General features: G+C 51.2%; 7 protein-coding genes across 7 annotated transcripts; 3 read left to right on the plus strand and 4 right to left on the minus strand.

Annotated features, from left to right (window-relative positions):
* Nucleotides 1–601: 601 nt before the first annotated feature.
* An07g09150 (uncharacterized protein) lies at nucleotides 602–2,447 on the minus strand (the record flags this gene model as incomplete). The annotated part of the gene is made up of 2 exons (XM_001391952.1): nucleotides 602–2,230; nucleotides 2,325–2,447. 2 exons carry the CDS (start codon nucleotides 2,445–2,447, stop codon nucleotides 602–604), a joined length of 1,752 nt encoding a protein of 583 aa, XP_001391989.1.
* A 708-nt stretch (nucleotides 2,448–3,155) lies between these two features.
* On the minus strand, nucleotides 3,156–3,843 carry An07g09160 (uncharacterized protein; the record flags this gene model as incomplete). Its single annotated transcript, XM_001391953.3, has 4 exons — nucleotides 3,156–3,248; nucleotides 3,310–3,376; nucleotides 3,441–3,596; nucleotides 3,743–3,843. 4 exons carry the CDS (start codon nucleotides 3,841–3,843, stop codon nucleotides 3,156–3,158), a joined length of 417 nt encoding a protein of 138 aa, XP_001391990.1.
* Nucleotides 3,844–4,832: 989 nt separating this feature from the next.
* On the minus strand, nucleotides 4,833–8,236 carry An07g09170 (uncharacterized protein; the record flags this gene model as incomplete). Its single annotated transcript, XM_059748690.1, has 4 exons — nucleotides 4,833–5,069; nucleotides 5,141–6,089; nucleotides 6,267–6,556; nucleotides 6,608–8,236. 4 exons carry the CDS (start codon nucleotides 8,234–8,236, stop codon nucleotides 4,833–4,835), a joined length of 3,105 nt encoding a protein of 1,034 aa, XP_059601073.1.
* A 749-nt stretch (nucleotides 8,237–8,985) lies between these two features.
* An07g09180 (uncharacterized protein) lies at nucleotides 8,986–10,332 on the plus strand (the record flags this gene model as incomplete). Its single annotated transcript, XM_059748691.1, has 3 exons — nucleotides 8,986–9,018; nucleotides 9,089–9,537; nucleotides 9,600–10,332. 3 exons carry the CDS (start codon nucleotides 8,986–8,988, stop codon nucleotides 10,330–10,332), a joined length of 1,215 nt encoding a protein of 404 aa, XP_059601074.1.
* A 677-nt stretch (nucleotides 10,333–11,009) lies between these two features.
* Nucleotides 11,010–13,107, plus strand: An07g09190 (uncharacterized protein; the record flags this gene model as incomplete). Its single annotated transcript, XM_001391956.3, has 3 exons — nucleotides 11,010–11,025; nucleotides 11,099–11,889; nucleotides 11,947–13,107. The coding sequence occupies 3 exons, from the start codon at nucleotides 11,010–11,012 to the stop codon at nucleotides 13,105–13,107; spliced, it is 1,968 nt and encodes a 655-aa protein (XP_001391993.1).
* A 319-nt stretch (nucleotides 13,108–13,426) lies between these two features.
* An07g09200 (uncharacterized protein) lies at nucleotides 13,427–15,413 on the minus strand (the record flags this gene model as incomplete). The annotated part of the gene is made up of 6 exons (XM_001391957.3): nucleotides 13,427–13,543; nucleotides 13,918–14,298; nucleotides 14,356–14,503; nucleotides 14,638–14,826; nucleotides 14,921–15,079; nucleotides 15,103–15,413. The coding sequence occupies 6 exons, from the start codon at nucleotides 15,411–15,413 to the stop codon at nucleotides 13,427–13,429; spliced, it is 1,305 nt and encodes a 434-aa protein (XP_001391994.3).
* Nucleotides 15,414–15,790: 377 nt separating this feature from the next.
* Nucleotides 15,791–16,510, plus strand: An07g09210 (hypothetical protein; the record flags this gene model as incomplete). Its single annotated transcript, XM_059748692.1, has 3 exons — nucleotides 15,791–16,239; nucleotides 16,349–16,406; nucleotides 16,493–16,510. The coding sequence occupies 3 exons, from the start codon at nucleotides 15,791–15,793 to the stop codon at nucleotides 16,508–16,510; spliced, it is 525 nt and encodes a 174-aa protein (XP_059601075.1).
* Between the last annotated feature and the right edge of the window lie 1,765 nt (nucleotides 16,511–18,275).

Raw genomic sequence — 18,275 nt, forward strand, 5'->3', positions numbered from 1 at the left:
CCCTCCATCTCCTCCCCAGAAGCCGAAGCCACAGCCCCCAAACTGTCTCCCTCCCCTATTCACCCCCTACCCCTCTCATCATCGTCCTCAGCCCCTCCTCTCGCTAGACAAGCCAGTCCGCCACGGCCCCCGTCCAAGGCTCGCATCGCCCATCTCGCATACCTAGAGAAGGTCGAGCGCGAAGCCAAGGAACGCGGCGGCAGTGGCGCAAAGCTTAATTTCTCGGAGTTTGCGCAGCGCATGGCGATGGATCGGGGTCGCGCGTTGGCGTTTGTGGCGAGCTGGATTGAGATGGCTAGTTTTTAGTTGTTGGTTTTGTCAGTGAGAGTATTAACTGGTGAGATTGTATATTAGGTTTATTATGTGTGTGCATTGTATGTGTGCATGGATGGTATGGGAATAGTAAATTTCATGAATTGGTCTAATCATACCTACTCTTTTATCTATCTACTATCTTTTTTCGCATGATGGTTGCGATACAATGGAACAACGGTACCCGTAATGTTCAAAGAGGCATATAACCGATATAACCCATTTGATGCATATATCTATTACACACAAAACACCCTATAGAAACAACGAAGTAAAGCAAGCACGCAACCTAATCCCAATATTTAATCAACCCATCCAACCCACCCGTAACAACCTTGCTAGTTTCCTGGGGATGCCAATCCAGACAAGTAGTCGCGCCACCTTCCTTCCCACCAGCCAGGATCTTATGGTACATTTTTCCTGTTTTCCAATCCCAGAAGCAGACATAGCCGCCACTATCACCGGAAGCAATGAACTGTCCATCTGGGGAGATCTTGATATCAATGGCGTAGCCGGCATTGTTGTGGCCACGGAAACTCTTCTTCCGGTTCTGGCGGAATTTGTCCGTGGCGCCGTACACGACGATCTGGTTATCGCCGGATTGGAAGGCGACGTATTTGCCGTTGGGGTGGGGGGTGGCGCGGGTGAGGGCGAACATGTATGGTTCGGCGATGAATTTGATAGGTACGGGGATGCCGTATTCCCAGGCGCGGAGGGATTTGTCGTCGGAGGTGGAGATGAAGCGGCGGTTGTCGTCGACAAAGGTGATGGTGTTGATGGCTGCCAAGTGGTGGTCGTATTCTTGGACCAGTTCGCCGGAGCGGGTGTCGAATTGCACGATCTTCTTGTCGGACATACCGGCCAGGAACTCGTGCGAGTGTTCGGCGCCGGGGTTGAAGCGGATGACATGGGGGGTCTTGCCTGTGCTGAAACGTCCGAGACATTTGCCGTATTCGGTGTCCCAGAGCTTGATTTGGCGGTCGTAGGAGGCTGTGAGGAAGGTGGTGCCGCTGGGGTGGAAGTCGGTGTCCGTGATGGCCTTGGAGTGGCCGGAGAAGGTGCGCAGCAGTTCGCGTGAGTGGTAGGCGTCCCAAATCTTGGCTTTGCCGTCGGCGGCGGAGGAGAGGAGGAGGTGGCCGGAGCGGGGGAAGAAGCGGAGCGAGGTGATGGCTTTGGTGTGCGATTTCCAGGTATGGATGAGTTTCTTGGGGATGAAGTTCTTGGCGCTGCCGGGGTCTTTGCGGAGGTCGATGTCCAGATCTTGAGGAACGTGCATGTACGTGCGGCCCAGGTAGTCGAACTGCTCTGTGCCGTGGAATTCGGTGGATTCGACCTTGGTCGTGTCGTCTTGGTAGTCGGTGGCTTCTTTGCTCATGGCAGGCATGGCCGATGGTGCCAGGTCTTCCTCTTCATCGACCTCAACGTATTCCTCATCGCTAGCAAGTTCGCGGTCCTCTTCGGCGGCCTCCTCTTCGTAAACCTCCTCGCGTTGGTATTTCGCCCATGGGCCGAGGTAGGCACCTTCACCTTCCACGATGCTGGGGTCGCCCTTCTTCTGCCGTTTCGCGCGCAGCGCTGCAGATGCCTCCTTGGAGGGTTTCATCTGGATGACATCGCGGCCACCGAATTGAGCTGCGTTATCAAGATTGCCGACAAATTGACCCGGGAGACCAGGGTTGCGCGTGTAGCCTAGACTCTGGAAGGTGCGGTGTTGCGCGGCGAAGGTCGCCTCACTGATGGCTGCTTCTTCGGCGAAACCGGTCGGGACATTCTTGCGCTTGAGACCATTCGCTGGTCCGGCAGGTTTGAAGGGGTTGGCGGGGCCTTGAGACGGCCGCGAGAGATCATCGTAGGTAGCGTTGTAGGTCAACGCGGTGGATGAGGTGTTAGCGAGCATCATCTGCATATGCGCTTGGTCCTGTAGGTTTGTTAGATACACCAGACATACCAAATTAGAGATAATAGGGGATCAATGCTCAGCAGCTAATTCAAAAGAAACTGGGGGACCAAACCTCTGTGTTCACTTCAGGCGCCGCGACGATCGTAGTCGCTGAGGGCACCGTAGGTTGGACTTGCGTGGGCTTGGCCGAGTCATCATCGCTAGACTCGTAGCCTGCGCCGAGTAATGATGCCATGATTGCTGCGATGGCTATAATTCAGGGAAGTGAGAGCAGACAGAACTTCCCCGATGCGGCGAGAAATGAAGTCGAAGCAAGCTTGGTTTCTTCGATCGGCAGAAGTTCCACGCCCGACTTTTACGGAAGGCGGAAGCACCGCCCGCGCAGGAATCGCGGCGGACAACAATTCTACTATTACGTTCTAGATAGCTGTTCTTCTACAGGGAATCAGGACATCGTACGCGCTTCATTGTCACACCGCTGAGGTATATACAGCACCATTATTGAAGACATTAACAGGAAAATAGCAACATCAGAAACCCAAGGAAAGTACACTAAGCAAACAAAAACAACTCAAGCAGCCTCACCGGCGTGCTGCTCCCAGGCGACCGGATTACCTCATCTATCGCCTATCTTCTCTTCCGCAAACCTAAAAAAACATCAAGATCTTGAGACCCCACGCATTCGCTGTCATCAATGATATGCTTTCATAGTCACGTCATATACAAGGTCTCTTCTGCTGCACGCGCCGGCACACCGACGGCAGTGTCAAGCAGCCGGGACGAGAGGCGCAAGTTGCGTCGGGATACAGCAGCGAGACAGATACTCGCAGAACCATGCTCCGTCCAATCTTCTCTAGCCAAAGGAGAAGTCAAGACATTCGCACTACATGACACTTCAGCCCGAGCGGCCGTTGCGCAGTGCGTGTTCCGTCTTGCCACGAAGTCAGTGAGACTCGTCGCGGATCAAGGCGACGATCATGCTGTAGAGGTAGAAGAAGAACATCAGGAGGTGGAAGCCCAGCTTGATGAAAGATTCCTGCAGTTTGCGTCAGCGGTCGGTCCGCCCTGGTAGCGGGATTGGGACAGTGCAGTCTAACCTTCTTGTGGACGTTCAGCTTGCGGAAGATCTCGGTCGCATCCAGGAGGTGCTGGTTCTCGTAGATCCTGCAGAAAGGACGGTTGTGTTAGTTGGGCTGCAGCATGGCGGAGCTGGAAAAGACAGCATTACTTCTTAGCATTGAACGCCAACAGAGGCAGGTTCAGGACGATGGCGACCCAGTAGCCATTGATGATGAACAGGAAGGTCAAGAAAGCGTGAACGGCGGCTTCGGGAACAATGTAGGCGTTGAGGCGGTTGCACAGATCAATGGGGTTGATGTAGTCACTGCGGGAGCGAACCGGGTTCGTTAGCTGGTTGGGTTCCATCACGCTGTCGCAATCCATGGCGAGCTCCCATGCGGCTCACAAGAGCTCGTCCACGCACACGACAGAAATCGGCGAGACAAGAGGGAGGATAGAGCCAGATCATACCATTCCAGATCGCTGTACATGATAGTAAAGAAGACCTGCAGGAACAGGTTGACGGCGTTAATCAACACCGCCAGCAGATAGAGCCAGGCTTCACCGGACATGGTGGGCAGAGTGGAAAAGAGATGCTCGAAAGACTCGAAAAGGGTGCTAACAAGCAGGCAAGAAGGAGGGGAGGAGCGGAGAGGTGGCCGTGCTCAGGGGCAGGGAAGCACCACTGGAGGAAGCAGAGGCGAAGGGGTGAAAGGTGAGAACTGAAGACGAAGGAAGTTGGACTTGAGTGTGGATTCGAACCGATGGGGGAAAGCCGCGATTGGAGCTGGCAGGCGGTGAGGCTCTTCCGGGGGAGAGACCCGCGATCAGCTGTCAAGTTCGTGGAGTTGGATACTGACGACTCTACATCAATTTCGACCCATTATTACGATCTACTACTATCTATGCAACACTGAAAAGCAGGGCGATATTCCCAGTGGTCACAAGAAAAGCAATTATGACAATGACCGTGGACTTGCCCGCCAGTTGATGCTCGCCCGCTATCGGATACTAGTAATCGCGGCATCGGCCACTACTGCCAATCACCACCACTGCAGTATCGATTACGAAAACTTGCTGGAGAGCTGAGCAAGGGTGAGATATCATTTAAGGTGAAGCCATATCAGAATATGAACCCTCACCTACCCAACAAAATCTATGTAAAATGGCGGTATGGGCACAGCGTAGCATAGCATCTCTGCCATCGCAGATACATGTCGATGACGTGGGGAAACACGTGCTTCCATCCGCATCTGGCGGCTTCTACTGGCCAGCCCGCAAGTCCGCATTATAGCATCACCATCAACAAGTAGTGTATTAAAATCACCATCAATAATTGATCTCTATTTACATAGGTATAACCCGTCATTAGCTAGCTAACGTTGCAATGAAGATCTGTGGCAAGAGCAGGACTCAAAAGCAGGAACAGAAAACGTCGTATCAGAATGCTCATCATGGAGTCAATACCAGTACACAAAAAACAACCATAGCCCGTGGGCTGCGTAATAAAACAAGATCAAGTGTGTCAGCAAAGATGGTTGCCAGCACCTTTATGAAACTATCACCGCTTCTCAACCAGCAGAATATGCATCGCGCTATATGCGATTACGATGAATGCACCCGAGATGACGGCCAGTCCGATGACATCAGTCCATAGAGCTTGGGTATCAAATCCAAAAGCGCTCAGAATGGACGCGCCGGGAACTTCAATGTCCAGGCCGTATTTGTGATCAATCAGGGTCAGATACGTTACTTCATTGACGATCAGAGCCTCGAAGCCGTAGTGGAATATGGAAAGCTATAAGACAGTCAGCAACTGGTCCTTACAAGAACCATGAATGAAGTGAAAACAGATTCGTTGGTACTCACAGTTTGCAGCCACAAGGCAGACTTGGGAATGGCATCGTGGTTGAGCAGGAGACCAGCGAAGAGCAGACTGAACAGCATCACCAGGCTCCCAATCAAGTTGGCCACGCCTCCATCCCGGAAGATGATACCGATGAACAAGCAAATATTGGCGGCCGCGAGGTTGAAGAGAACAAGTACCAAGATGAAACGGAAGAATTCACCCCAAGCCGGAATCAAGCCAGTCATGGGATACACAATGATACCCATGATGATAGGGGGGAGGAGCCGGAGGGGCACGATGTCAAACACCACCTTGGCCGCAAAATAGGTAATCGGGTGGTAGTAGCCATTCGCTCTCTCGCGTACAAACAACAGTCGCTCCCCGGAAAACACCGTTAGACTGGTAAGCGTGCTGAACCCGAACAATGCGAGGATGAAGAAAAACAGACCCAACCGGTTCTGGAAGCCCTTGATGTCGTCGGTCAAGCCGTAGAAGAGGTAACCGCACAGAACAGCGAGGAGGATAGAAATTGCATAATGCGTGAGCATCAACATAGGATTCCGATACAGGTTACGCCAGGTCCGTTGTGACAGGATAAGGAACTGTCGCAAGAGGCCAATGCGAGCGTATGTCTTGCCGGTTCCAGTAGGAGCAGACATCAGCTCGGGGTTGGTATACCCGTTCGCTGCGCGTGTATGCTGTATGGCCGCCATGATTTCATCATGGACGGAGCGTGCGATGTCCGATGCTGCATAGTTTGCAACCAAGATGTCGAGGTCTGTCTGTCCCGGGGCCGCTGGGGGTAGCTGATCTGGGTCATCCATGATTTGGGATGGAGTGGTGCCTGTTTGACGAGAAAGACGCAGCCATTGCTGATTGTCCTCGGCGGCATCATCCAATAGCTCGTCTTCTTCATCGGTTTTCGGGGTAGGGGGAGCTTCTGGATCCTTCTTGCGCGAGTAGAGCTGTCTGTCCTGTTTCTGTTTAAGGGAGACGCGCCGTTTACTCTTCGGTCGCCGGTTCGCATCAAAAGTACTGCTGCTATCCTCAAAGCTAGCATTGGATGCACTAGCCACAGATTTGACGGCTCTCAGGCTGCTCGACGCCGTCTTAGGGGGGTCTACCCGAACATCCAGTAAGGGAGACTCGACCGCGTCGCTGTGAGAGCGGGTCACACTAGCGTGCATCGTGAGGTCGACAAGATAGTCCGCAATGTTGAAGCCTGGTGGGCAAGAGTAACCTGATTGATCGAAGTATCTTTGGCACGTGGAGAACGGTCCAGAATAGACGGTTTTTCCTTTAGCTAGGAGAATCAATCGGTCAAACAAAGCAACAATGTTGGAGCGCGGTTGGTGAATAGTGAAGATGACAGTGCGATTATACGTTTTGGCCAATGTCACCAAGCACTCAATCACATTGAATGCGTTATATGCGTCCTATGCAGCTAGTTAGAGAAGTACAGTGTTAATGGGGCTGACGCATCTTACCAATCCACTTGTAGGTTCATCCAAGAAGAGAATACTCGGGCTGGTAACCAACTCGCATGCGATGCCAACTCGGCGCTTCTCACCACCCGAGATGCCCCGACCTCTGCCTTCCTCAGATCCGATCAATTGGTCCTTTATATGGGATATCCCAAGTTGCCTTTCAACTTCAAACACTCGCTGTTCCTTCGCAGCCCTGCTCATGTCTCGCGGCAACCGGAGCAACGCACTTGTCAAGATAGTCTCGTGCACAGTCAAGGTGGGAAGCATAGTATCTTCCTGATCGACAAAACCAATCATACTCTTAAAGTCATGGTCACTGATCTTCTCCCCATTAACATAGAAATCGCCACGGACAGTACCCCGCTTGTTCTTCCGAGCAAGGATGTCAAGGAAGGTCGTCTTTCCTGCACCCGAGGCGCCCATGATAGCGGTAATCTGACCAGGCTGAGAAGAACCTTGAATACCACTGAGAATCTCCTTTCCATTCAAGAAGTACGAGACACCGTCCCAATACAAGGCCGCTGGCTTGTGTTCTGCCAGGAGCTTGGCCGCTTCGTCGTCCTCGTCATCCGAAAGAGGCAACTGGATGCGACCGAAATACGACCTGCGTGAAAGATACCACACAGACAGAATGACAGCAACGACGAAGAGGGCACATCCCGCGATGACGCCTGCGATAAGAGGGGTATTGATCTGTTTGACCGGGCGTGTGTAGCCAGGAACATCAGTCCGATACAGACACTCGCCGGCATTGCAATTCAAAGTGATACTCTTGTCGCCGAAAACAGCTTTGATCAACTCGTCCATAGCTGGCTCCTGGAATGTGCTACCATCTTCCGGGCTGCCACCCTCAGTGGAGACCGAGGTGAACGTGGCAGGTCCCACGATTGACTCCCTGAGAAAGTCACCGATATCGATGGATCCTTCCTCGCCACAAAGCATGCGCCCTGGAATACACTCGCAGTTGATGCTTTCGCACGTGTAGTGGGTTCTGTTCTGACTATGGGTAGTCTCCAAACCCCACTGACACTTATTCAAACCACAATAGAACGACTCTACTCGCCCCACCCAGAATTGAAAGTTGCAAGTATGGTCTTCGGCCTCGCAAGAAAACGTCACCTGAGGCTTGCGCTCCTTCAGCTGATCAAGGATCTTGCGATTGGTCACATCACACATCTGAAAGTTCTCTTTGACAGTAACACCCTGTTTGTAGCAAACACCCCCTTCACCTTCTGGCATCATCGCATTACATGCATCGTCCGTTTGGCACACGTTACAGTTGATTCCTTCCCAGCCATCTTCGCACGCGCACTGGTCGCCCTGTCGGGGGGACCTCTGGTGACCGTCGGCTAGCGACCCACACAGAGGCTGCGCGCAATCATCGCCACCAAACCCTGGTGGGCAGACACATTTCCCGGTGAACTTATCGCAGTCGGCAAACTGGGCGCACTGGAACGCGTCTAGTTGGCAGTTGAAGCACGGTGGGCAACCGTCTGGACGATCGTCGAGTGCGGAGAAGAGCGGAGATATGAGGGAGGCCTCGGAGTAATTGCTCCGTGCTGCGACCGTAGAGACCGGTAGTGAGAGGGTGAGAGCGAGAGATAGCTGGAGTGACGATGGCAGCCGCATGCTGGCTCAAAAGTGCGAGAGCTGCCCTCGCACTCGATTCAGTCGAAGGTACCTGGCAAGCTGGTGGGCGTTCGGACCGAGAGACCGGGTGCGGAGTAAGCAGCGACGACGATGAACGCCAGAGAATCACAATAAAGGATAGGACATCTGGTTACAAGCTAAAGGACTGTAAGGCTTCCCTGGCAGATTCAGGAAAACACAATACCACCAGCGTGATTGCACCGACAGAAACCACAATCAAAGAGCCACGAAAGGAGCGGTAAAGATGGGTGGGAAGAGGAGAGGCTGGATGGGAAACCGGTTGAGGCGATGACGAGGGCGGAGAAGCGCCAACCCGTGGCCTGACAGCCTGGGGCACCCAACCAATGATGGCCCGGCGCGATGTGGTATTATCGGGTACCTACCGCGACCTACGTTGCTTCAAAGGAACTACGGCATATATTGATATACTGTGGATCATCTTGTCACCTACAGGGCGCGGTGGATATCATTAAGATGGCCTCAAATATTCCGATGATCATTGTATACAGCAAAGGTCGTAAATTAACCGCCCATTCGCTGGATCTGCCTGGCTTCATCCACTTCTCCTCCGGTTCACCCAATTGGGAAACCCCATATTCAAATTTCACGTGACTCGGTACCTGAATTTCACCAGATATAAAAGCATTTTGACTCATTGAGCCATCGTTGAGAAGTGACAGCGTTGTTGTTAGAAGTGACCGAGTTTCTGTACTAAAAAAGTCTTCGCAATGGTTCACATCAAAGAGTTCGCCGTGGAACAAGTATGACGACCCCTCTCCCAACCGGACAACCCCGCATACTTGGACCAGATCAAGCTAACCGTGTTACAAGTGGATGGACAATTATGAAACCACAGCCAAATACAATGTGGCAGAGACATGCTGTGCGTCAATCTCATTTAATGATCTCCGGGAGCTGTCGGAGGACAAGTCCGACCCGTTGGACTTGAGCATTAAGCTCACTTACGGAGCTATTCGTGGGTCGGAACGACTCCGGGGAAACCTGGCAAGGCTGTACTCAGATCAAACACCTTTGCCATTGGACAATGTCTTGATCACTGCTGGCGCCATTCAAGCCAATTTTCTCCTGCTTTATACTCTGGTTGGGCCCGGCGACCATGTTATCTGCCATTACCCCACATACCAGCAGCTCTACTCAGTCCCCGAGTCGCTCGGGGCCGAAGTGAGTCTGTGGAAGGCGAACGAGGCAGACAACTGGAGGCTGGATCTCAATGAATTGAAGAGACTTATCCGTCCAAATACCAAACTGATTATCCTCAAGTTAGTAAACCCCTCAAATCCCACTGACCAGCTTCTCTGATCAAGATCTTTTCGCCTTACAGTAACCCCCAAAATCCGACCGGAGCGGTGATACCCCAGGAGACATTGAAGGATATTGTTGAAATAGCTCGAAGCTCATCCATCATTGTCCATGCTGATGAGGTTTACCGACCGCTATACCATTCTGTCGGGGAAGACCAAGCCCCATCATCGCTCCTGTCTCTAGGGTACGAGCATACGGTAGTGACCGGCTCCATGTCTAAGGCGTATAGTTTGGCAGGACTCCGTGTTGGATGGATTGCATCTCGCAACCGCTCAATCATTGAGACCTGCGCCAGCGCCAGGGACTACACAACCATTTCCGTCGGCCAGCTGGACGATGCTATTGCGAGTTTCGCCTTAGCCCCGGCGTGTGAGCCTAATCTCATTAAGCGGAACCTTAACTTGGCCCGCCGGAACCTGGCGATTTTGGAGAAATTCATCGAGTCTCATCGGTGGGCATGTGACTGGGTTAAGCCGCAAGCAGGTACAACGGCATTCGTGCGTTTTAACAATCAAGGCATACCAGTGGACGACGTAGCCTTCTGTGAACAACTCCTTCAAAAGACCGGAGTAATGTTTGTCCCTGGACACTTATGTTTTGGGGAAGGAGATGATTATGAGGGATATGTTCGGATAGGGTATGTGTGTGAGACGGAAGTGCTGGAACAAGCTATGGAAGCGTTGCGATCGTTCATGGAAGGGGAATATAGGAATGTGCCGGTGAGGAATCGGACTTCGAGGGCTGCCAAGTAAGTTAGATAATGAATTCAATAGTCAGCCAAGCCTGCATATACATGCAGCATCGAAAGGGAGAAAGTGAAATCAATACCACAGTAACTTGGTCAACACAGCCGAGATATCTAGACTCGCCATTGCTTTTAAAATAGCGATGGATGGAATCAGCCCCAACGGAGGCTTATTTTCGGTGATTCCCACACTTCCCACGGACCCATTGGCCGGTTCACCAACCAGCCAACTTGGCGAGTCTCCACCCGATCATCTGCTTTCTTGTCGGGCCATTGAAATGATCGAATACAATAGTTCCAGGCCAGTGGAGACCGTCGCCAGCTTCATTTGATGCATAACCCGTCATAGCGCTCGTTCCCCCCAAGCCGAGGTAACTCTGTCCACCCGCTCCTCCCCACGCCAGGCCATACTTAAAGGTGAAATGAATGACAAGGATCTTGTCAGCTCGGCCTCATGGCTGTTAACCAAAGGCTCCATCGATGCCGACACGCGCTCCAACATTTTCTTTGTTCCTCTGCTAGTATTTAATACCCCGCGCGCTTCCTCATCTCCGGCTCGTCTGCTCGTCTCCTAACTCACCTTCCTTTTCCCTTCCCTTTCCGGTGACGACCAGCGGGCAGACCATATCAGTTTGCCGCTTCTTCCGAACCATCCCAACATAATCAGTCAATTTGACCTCAAAAATGTCTGCGATCCCTGGTCTGTGAGCTCCCCACCATAATTCTATATGAGGCATACTTAGAATTCTGGTACTGACTAAATGTTCTACCAGATCTCCCCATCCCTCTCCCGATCGCCGGTTCGGCGCTGGTAGCCACGCTGGCATACCTAAATGCCAAATTCTCCCTATTCCAAGACAAACATTCAATCTCGTCTATGGTCAGCATAGCTAGTAACTCCAAGTCCGCTGAGCGAACCGATCGCGTCAGTTACTTCTATGTTCTGGAGCAGCACGCCCGGGATCCCAAAACCAAGGATCGGCCGTTTATTGTCTATAATGGACAAAGCTGGACATATCACGAAACGTACGTGCTGGCGCTGCGCTATGGCACCTGGTTCAAGCAGGTTCACGGAGTCAAGCCCCGGGAAGTCGTCGCCATGGATTTCATGAACTCCTCGACGTTCGTGTTTATTTGGATGGGTCTCTGGAGTATTGGCGCTGCGCCCGCCTTTATCAATTACAATCTGACAGGGCAGCCCTTAACACATTCGGTTCGGGCCTCAAGCGCACGACTGCTACTCGTTGAGGAGGAGCTTCGCCAGAAGTTTTCGTCCGAGCAATTAGAGCTGTTTGCTTCTCCTGACTTTCGAGACGGAGGGGATCCAGTCAATGTGGTCTTCTTCACCCCGGAAGTCGAAACTCAGATCCTCGGAATGGAGCCCACGCGAGAGGATGACACAGCTCGGAGCGGCATTCAGCTGCGCGACATGGCCACGCTGATCTACACAAGTGGGACTACCGGTCTGCCCAAGCCCGCGATCCTCCCTTGGAGGAAAGTCTGGGCTGGCGCTGTAATGGTCAAAACCTGGCTGAAGATGACCAAGGATGATCGGGTGTTCACGGTACGCTTCTTTTGCTTCTTCTGTACTGTCTCTCGATAACACTGATCATTATCATAGTGTATGCCACTCTATCACTCATCCGCAGCCATCCTCGGTCTCATGCCGTGTTTATGGACAGGAGCGGCTTTGATCATCGGTCGCAAATTCTCTGCTCGGAGTTTCATGCGAGAAGCCGGGGAGAATGATGCAACTATCGTGCAATACGTGGGCGAAACTATGAGATACCTCTTAGCAGTGCCGCCCGCCATTGATCCCGTTACAGGGGAAAATCTAGACAAGAAGCATAAGATTCGCCTGGCTCTGGGCAACGGCCTGCGGCCCGACATCTGGAACCGGGTGAAGGAACGGTTCAATATCCCTACGATTGCCGAGTTCTATGCTTCTACCGAAGGCCCAGGCGGCTTGTTCAATATCTCGTCGAACGACTTTACCGCAGGTGCAATTGGCCGTAGCGGGTTTATCACCAGTAAGATCATCGGTCGTAGTGTCGCTATTGTTGAGATTGATCAAGAAACCCAACAACCCTGGCGCGACCCCAAGTCAGGTTTCTGCAAAAAGGTCCCGCGGGGCGATCCGGGTGAGCTGCTATATGCACTCAACCCGCAGGATCCTGGAGAGTCCTTTGTCGGTTATTACAAGAACAACAAAGCCACGGACGGCAAGATACTCCGCGACGTGTTTCGCAAAGGTGACGCCTACTACCGATCCGGAGATTTGATCCGATGGGACAAAGACGGTCGGTGGTACTTTTCCGACCGTCTAGGTGACACCTTCCGTTGGAAGAGTGAAAATGTCTCTACCAGCGAAGTAGCTGAGGTGCTGGGCGTGCACCCGGAAGTGCACGAAGCCAACGTCTATGGAGTGGCATTGCCGAACCATGACGGCCGTGCTGGCTGCGCCGCCCTCGTTCTTCAGCAACAGGCACGCTCCGAGGATCAGACGGTGGTCATCCCTCCATCTGAAGAGAGTCTAAACAGCCTGGCGGCGCATGTGCTGAAGAATCTTCCGCGTTTTGCTGCTCCCCTGTTTCTCCGAGTCATGGCTGAGATGCAGGCTACCGGAAATAACAAGCAGCAGAAGCATACTTTCCGGACACAAGGAGTGGATCCAGCACTGGTCCCTGCGAGTGATCGCATGTACTGGCTCCAGGGGAACCAGTATGTGCCGTTTGAGTCGAAGGATTGGGACCGACTACAAGCTGGGCAAGCCAAGCTGTGAGCTAGCCCCAGTAGTTACTGGGTCTGACTAAAAGAACCTCGATATATATAGCGCTGTATATTCTTAGTATACGAGTGTCTTCTAGATGAATTATTTGTGGTTATTGTGAATACTACATTAGTTAGTTGCCGTGGTATGTATTCATGTGCAGAACGGGAATATATTTCTGCGCATGCTACTCAGTACTACTACTACTCCGTACACAACCGCCATCCGCATCTTTTCTACCCAGGTCTTGCTACTAAATTAGTATCCAAAGAAATCCATACTAAGCAGCCTATCGCATACTCCTGTTTCTCTCAAATCTTCCCCTCCCACTTCAATCTCGTCGAAAAGAAAACTCGCGTCGAATCACCACGACGATAAACCATACTATCCCTAAATAACTAGGCTTCTCGTACCACAGGGCGTCTCTTACCACACGGTAGGCTACAGTCTACGGAATACCATGGCTTGTCACAGGACAGTTCATGCCGTAGGGCAGCTCATATCTTCAGTCAATCGATTGCTGGGATGATCCAATTCGAGCTACTTGATGCCGTTACAGTGTCTAGACCTGAGGACGGGACATAGATGAAACAGGCAAATTTCATCATTCTGAGCCATTGAGGATTGAGACAATATATGCAATGTAATACCGGAAAGTCCTACAGTGGAAGTCGTCGTGTCGTCGTAGTTGGCCAATTTCAATTGCCACTTTCTTCCACCTGATCCTTAGAACGATTTCAAAAGCCTCGCGGCCGCAATATGTCCATTTTTCTCAGCCAATTCCACAGCCCGCCGATATTGCCGTTCACCATCATTGCCTACCAGCGATGCTCCTTCGTCGAAAAATAGCCGAAGCATGTCAATTCGACCGTGCTCTGCTGCTCCCTCCAAGGCTGTTCTGCCATTGCGTCTTGCAGGAGCAGCATTAACGTCCGCGTCTAGGTCGAGGAGCTTGCGAGCGATTCCTAGGTAGCCTTGAATGGCAGCAATCTGCAATGCGGTTGCTCCACCATCCTCTGATGATGCACTGTTGACATCGGCTCCGTGGTCAAGAAGGAAGTTGATCAGGTCCATGTTTCCGTTGTTCACCGCATGTTGTAGCGCCGTGCGTCGACCCGCGCCATTCCCAAGGTAGTCAATATTGGTTTGCGGGCTTTTGACTAACCATTGGACTATGGACACCAGCTGGTTCTTAACCGCAGCCTGTAGAGGAGTGAGAATTTCACACCATCCTGGTATTCACTCATCATATTCATTCACCGTGTCGGGGTAGTAGATCTTGATCTTTTGATTCATGTCCACCACCTGCTCCAGGATGCCATCTATTAGCAAGTGTGATGAAAGATAACTGCGATTGTCAATGCATGGCCGGTAATTCGTTTGTTCCAGACACAAGATTGGAGAAGAACTTGAAGAGTCGATTGTCATCCTGTTGTGCCGCTATTTTAAGCACTGATTGCGGGTCCTCAGGCTTAAAGGCGAGGTCATCGTCCCGGTACCATCCGTCATCGAACGATTGCGGTGTTCCTGTTGTTTCGGTACCTGCTTCGAATATGAGTCTTATGGCAAATAGCAACCATGGAAGGGACTGGTTCCAGATGAGCCGCATACCCGGCAGTAGGAGTGCAGACAACAATCCCTTCTAGGATGTTGGGAGAAGGAGCTAAGATCTTCTCAGTTGCCTGGGATCCATGTAAGTAGGAAGATATGGAAACACGCTGAGCGGACCACCTGAAAGGTCATCCACCGTTGAAACAAACATTTGATCGTATCGAACTTCTTCAGCTTGCTGGGGTGTAGGGGGTATTGAACCCCGTCGACATACACTTCGCTCTCTTCCCTCTTTCTCTTGTTGATTCGTCGCCCGATGAACTTGCCCTCCGACGGAGTCAGAGAGTGATTTTTTGCGCAGGCCCCATCGCCTGAAGTACGTTTTGTACTGCGTCTTTCTATTTCGATATGAGATACTCTATGTTTGTAGGTGCTGCAGGGTAAGATGGTACTGACTTTTCATCGAATTCGTACTTAGTTCGCATATATTCCCTGAATATTCCCTGAATTTGCCATTTCCTGGTTTTCATGGATATAGAGGTGCTCCAGTTCGGGCCGGTAGGACTCCCAGATGGCGTCCGCCATGCTTGGATGTCGTGGCCTTGTGCCTTAGGGCTAAAAGAAAAAGGAATTCTTTCCGGTGGAAACCAGCCTTGTACATATCGCGGAGGTAAAAAGTGACTAAGTACATGTAGTACCACCGGGGCAGGAGTTTGGCGAATTAAGGCGTGGGCGGGGAGATGCACACCCTGCCGACTTCCTTCCATCTATTGGCGGTTTCCAGAATCTTGCTGAACTCTGGCACGCTCTGCCAGGAGATCTGCACGAATAGAAAATCGACGTCGGACGTGCGCGGCGGTGTTTAGCGTCTTGCCCGAGTGTCGACTACGGGGATTGGTCTCTTCCATAAACTTGGGCCAACCCATCGATGTGCCGTCAAAAAGTAATCAACAATTGATCAATTGATCAACAAAGATGCCTTGAGTGCCAGCGTAAGCCGATCTATACAGAAACACACAGCACGAAGGTCCCTTCTTGGGTATAAAAAGGCACTTTCACTAATGACCTCTGGCCACATCCAATTATCAAAGCACTCATTGAATCCTGCTTCAGTTCTTTACCTTCTGCCCATCTGAGGGCCATCATGGAGTGGCCGACCAGTTCTTTCCCAACACCCCAAGAGGATACGACTCATCCAGACCGCCTCCCCATCGGTCAATTGCTCTTACCCCGGTCATCAGCCGTTTCGGGGTCTCAGCTAGTCTCCTCCGTCCTTGCAAATTCCCCCTATGGGGCCTTTACCTCCGTTGCGGCTGGACTTCCCCGTAGTATTGAGCCTCATGTTTGGACAATCAATCCGACGGAGGGTCTTTCTAGTGACAGAAACATTCCACCACAAGGCGGCGTGGCGCAGACTGCACAAGCGCCTTTTGCCTATCGCGAGATCCCTGCCGAGTCTCTTGATTTGTTGTATGCTTCCACTAGTAGTGGTCAGCCCCGACGACACTGGACGGATACCAAGGCAGACACGAACCCAACCTGGGTTGCCCCCAATAGCGCCACGAGCCGCCGGCAACATCCAGCTCCAGAAAGGTATGTCGCCTGCTTCATCTGTTATCCTTGGGTGACCTTATGAACGTGGCACACTAACGGTTAAATATCTCTGGAGTAGAATCCCTTCGGTCCTATGTAGTGATCATAGCCCACCGACCTTTGAGTGCAACTGGCTAGGCTGTTCCAGCTCCACACGTTTCAGCACTGTAGGAGACCTTGTTCGCCATCTGAAATCGATCCACATCTCCCCTGATGCGTATTCCTGTCCAGTCTGTGGAAAAACCTCTGGTAGGAAGGATCACCTCCGTGACCACCGGAGACGTCGTCATCGTCGCTTGGTCTGAGACTGTTGTTTACATTCGTGTTCCATGGTTTTTATTCCTGCAGCATTCTCCTCCCATCGCCCCCTTCCGTCTTTCTCTTATTTATCTATCTATATATACTTATTTCGGGTCTTATTGACTGCTTTTACATGCCATGTTTCTCTTAATTGATACTTTTTTTATGGAGAGAACAATATAATAGAAAAGTTTGCGATTCATACCGTCCGGACAATTCTGATAAATAGTGTCGAGAAGGTGCGTCCAATCTCGCGGGCGTTACTCTTCCACTTTGAACTTGGATTTGGTAGTTGTTTTTCCATCGATATCGAGTTCTCATACACTCCCCCATTCACCAGCCGGTCGCAGACGATCGGCCTGGGTACCTCACGCGCCGTCCACTTGACTGTACTCAACTCAACGACCGACCATGCCTCTAGAAGGGCGTCAGAAAATTCAAGTAATTCAACGAAGTAAGAGGGAGGGTTCTATTTCGTAGTGCCCTAAAGAAAGAAGAAAGAGAGAGAGAGAGAGAGAGAGAGAGAGAGAGAGAGAGAGAGAGCAGGAAATAAGCCGAGGAGACTGATTTCGTCTCATCGGAAAGCCAGGCAAGCAACAATGTTAGGTGTCAAGCCTAAACAGGCAAAAACCAACGCGAAGGGGCTCATACGTCTTCCGTTTACACTATCTGTTCCACAAGTTTACCATAACATTAATAGTTATTCTCTAAATGTGGGGAAAGTTGAACAACGATGCTGGGGGCGCGGGACCTTGGGAATGAGCCAGAAAGTGGGGTATAAATGGATTATGTCCACCTACTTACCCTGCTGGCACGAGGCAACTTGTATTGGCAGTCTAATCTTGGCAAGAATTATCGGACAGCCAGCCGCGTCTGACACCTATCAAGTGGTTTGAGCAGTTAATTTTACGGAGAATCTGATTATCCTCACGCAAATCCTTTGCGATATATTTAATACATGATTATAGTAGTGGCACATATACTTTATGTCCATATATTTTTGGATGATACTCTCTGCAGCGACGATTTTTGGCGGGGTCTATCTACTACCATAGACACAAGGATTAGCTTATTTCATTACTTAGTCGAGATGCGAGGGAATCCCGGAGTTTCTCGACAGGAATTCTCGACTCTTCTAGATCACCTCGACGAGAACGAGAAGTTAGCCCTACGGGAAATTTATGGCGCATCTGGGCATTGCTATAGGACCGTTATTTGACATGAAGCTGCATTCCGCTACCACGCGGCTCCGATTAGGGTAATTTAAGTGCTGCTTAACTTCGGACCCTGATAGCCTTCAAGCATCACTGGCCTAGTGTACCCAGGGCAGCGACGATGAGTGGATATATTCGTTGTGGCAGTTAAAACGGTGCAGTATAGCCTACCTAAAATGTACAAGGTATCAACACCTAGTAGTGCAAAAAACCACGCTTTTATTTCAAAAGAGTACGCCTATCTATAGTCTTTCCGCTGTCACCGACAACTACTCCGTAGTTCAATAAGAAGTAGAACATCAATTATCAGAAACTCTTTCCTGACGGGGTTTCTATCTATTTACTACCGAAGAGTACTTTTAATATCTTGAAACCTGCTGAAGTCAGTACTACTGTGCCTTTGAAAGCAGAAAACCCTCCACGTTCGGCGTCATTTCTCACAGACCGAGAGAATCCGGCGGCTAATTGGCGGCGCCGAAGCGACTCCGTAAAGGCTACTCGGAACATAGCCTCTGGATCCCG

Source organism: Aspergillus niger, assembly GCF_000002855.4.
Source record: "Aspergillus niger supercontig An07".
In the NCBI taxonomy this organism is placed as follows: Eukaryota; Fungi; Ascomycota; class Eurotiomycetes; order Eurotiales; family Aspergillaceae; genus Aspergillus; species Aspergillus niger.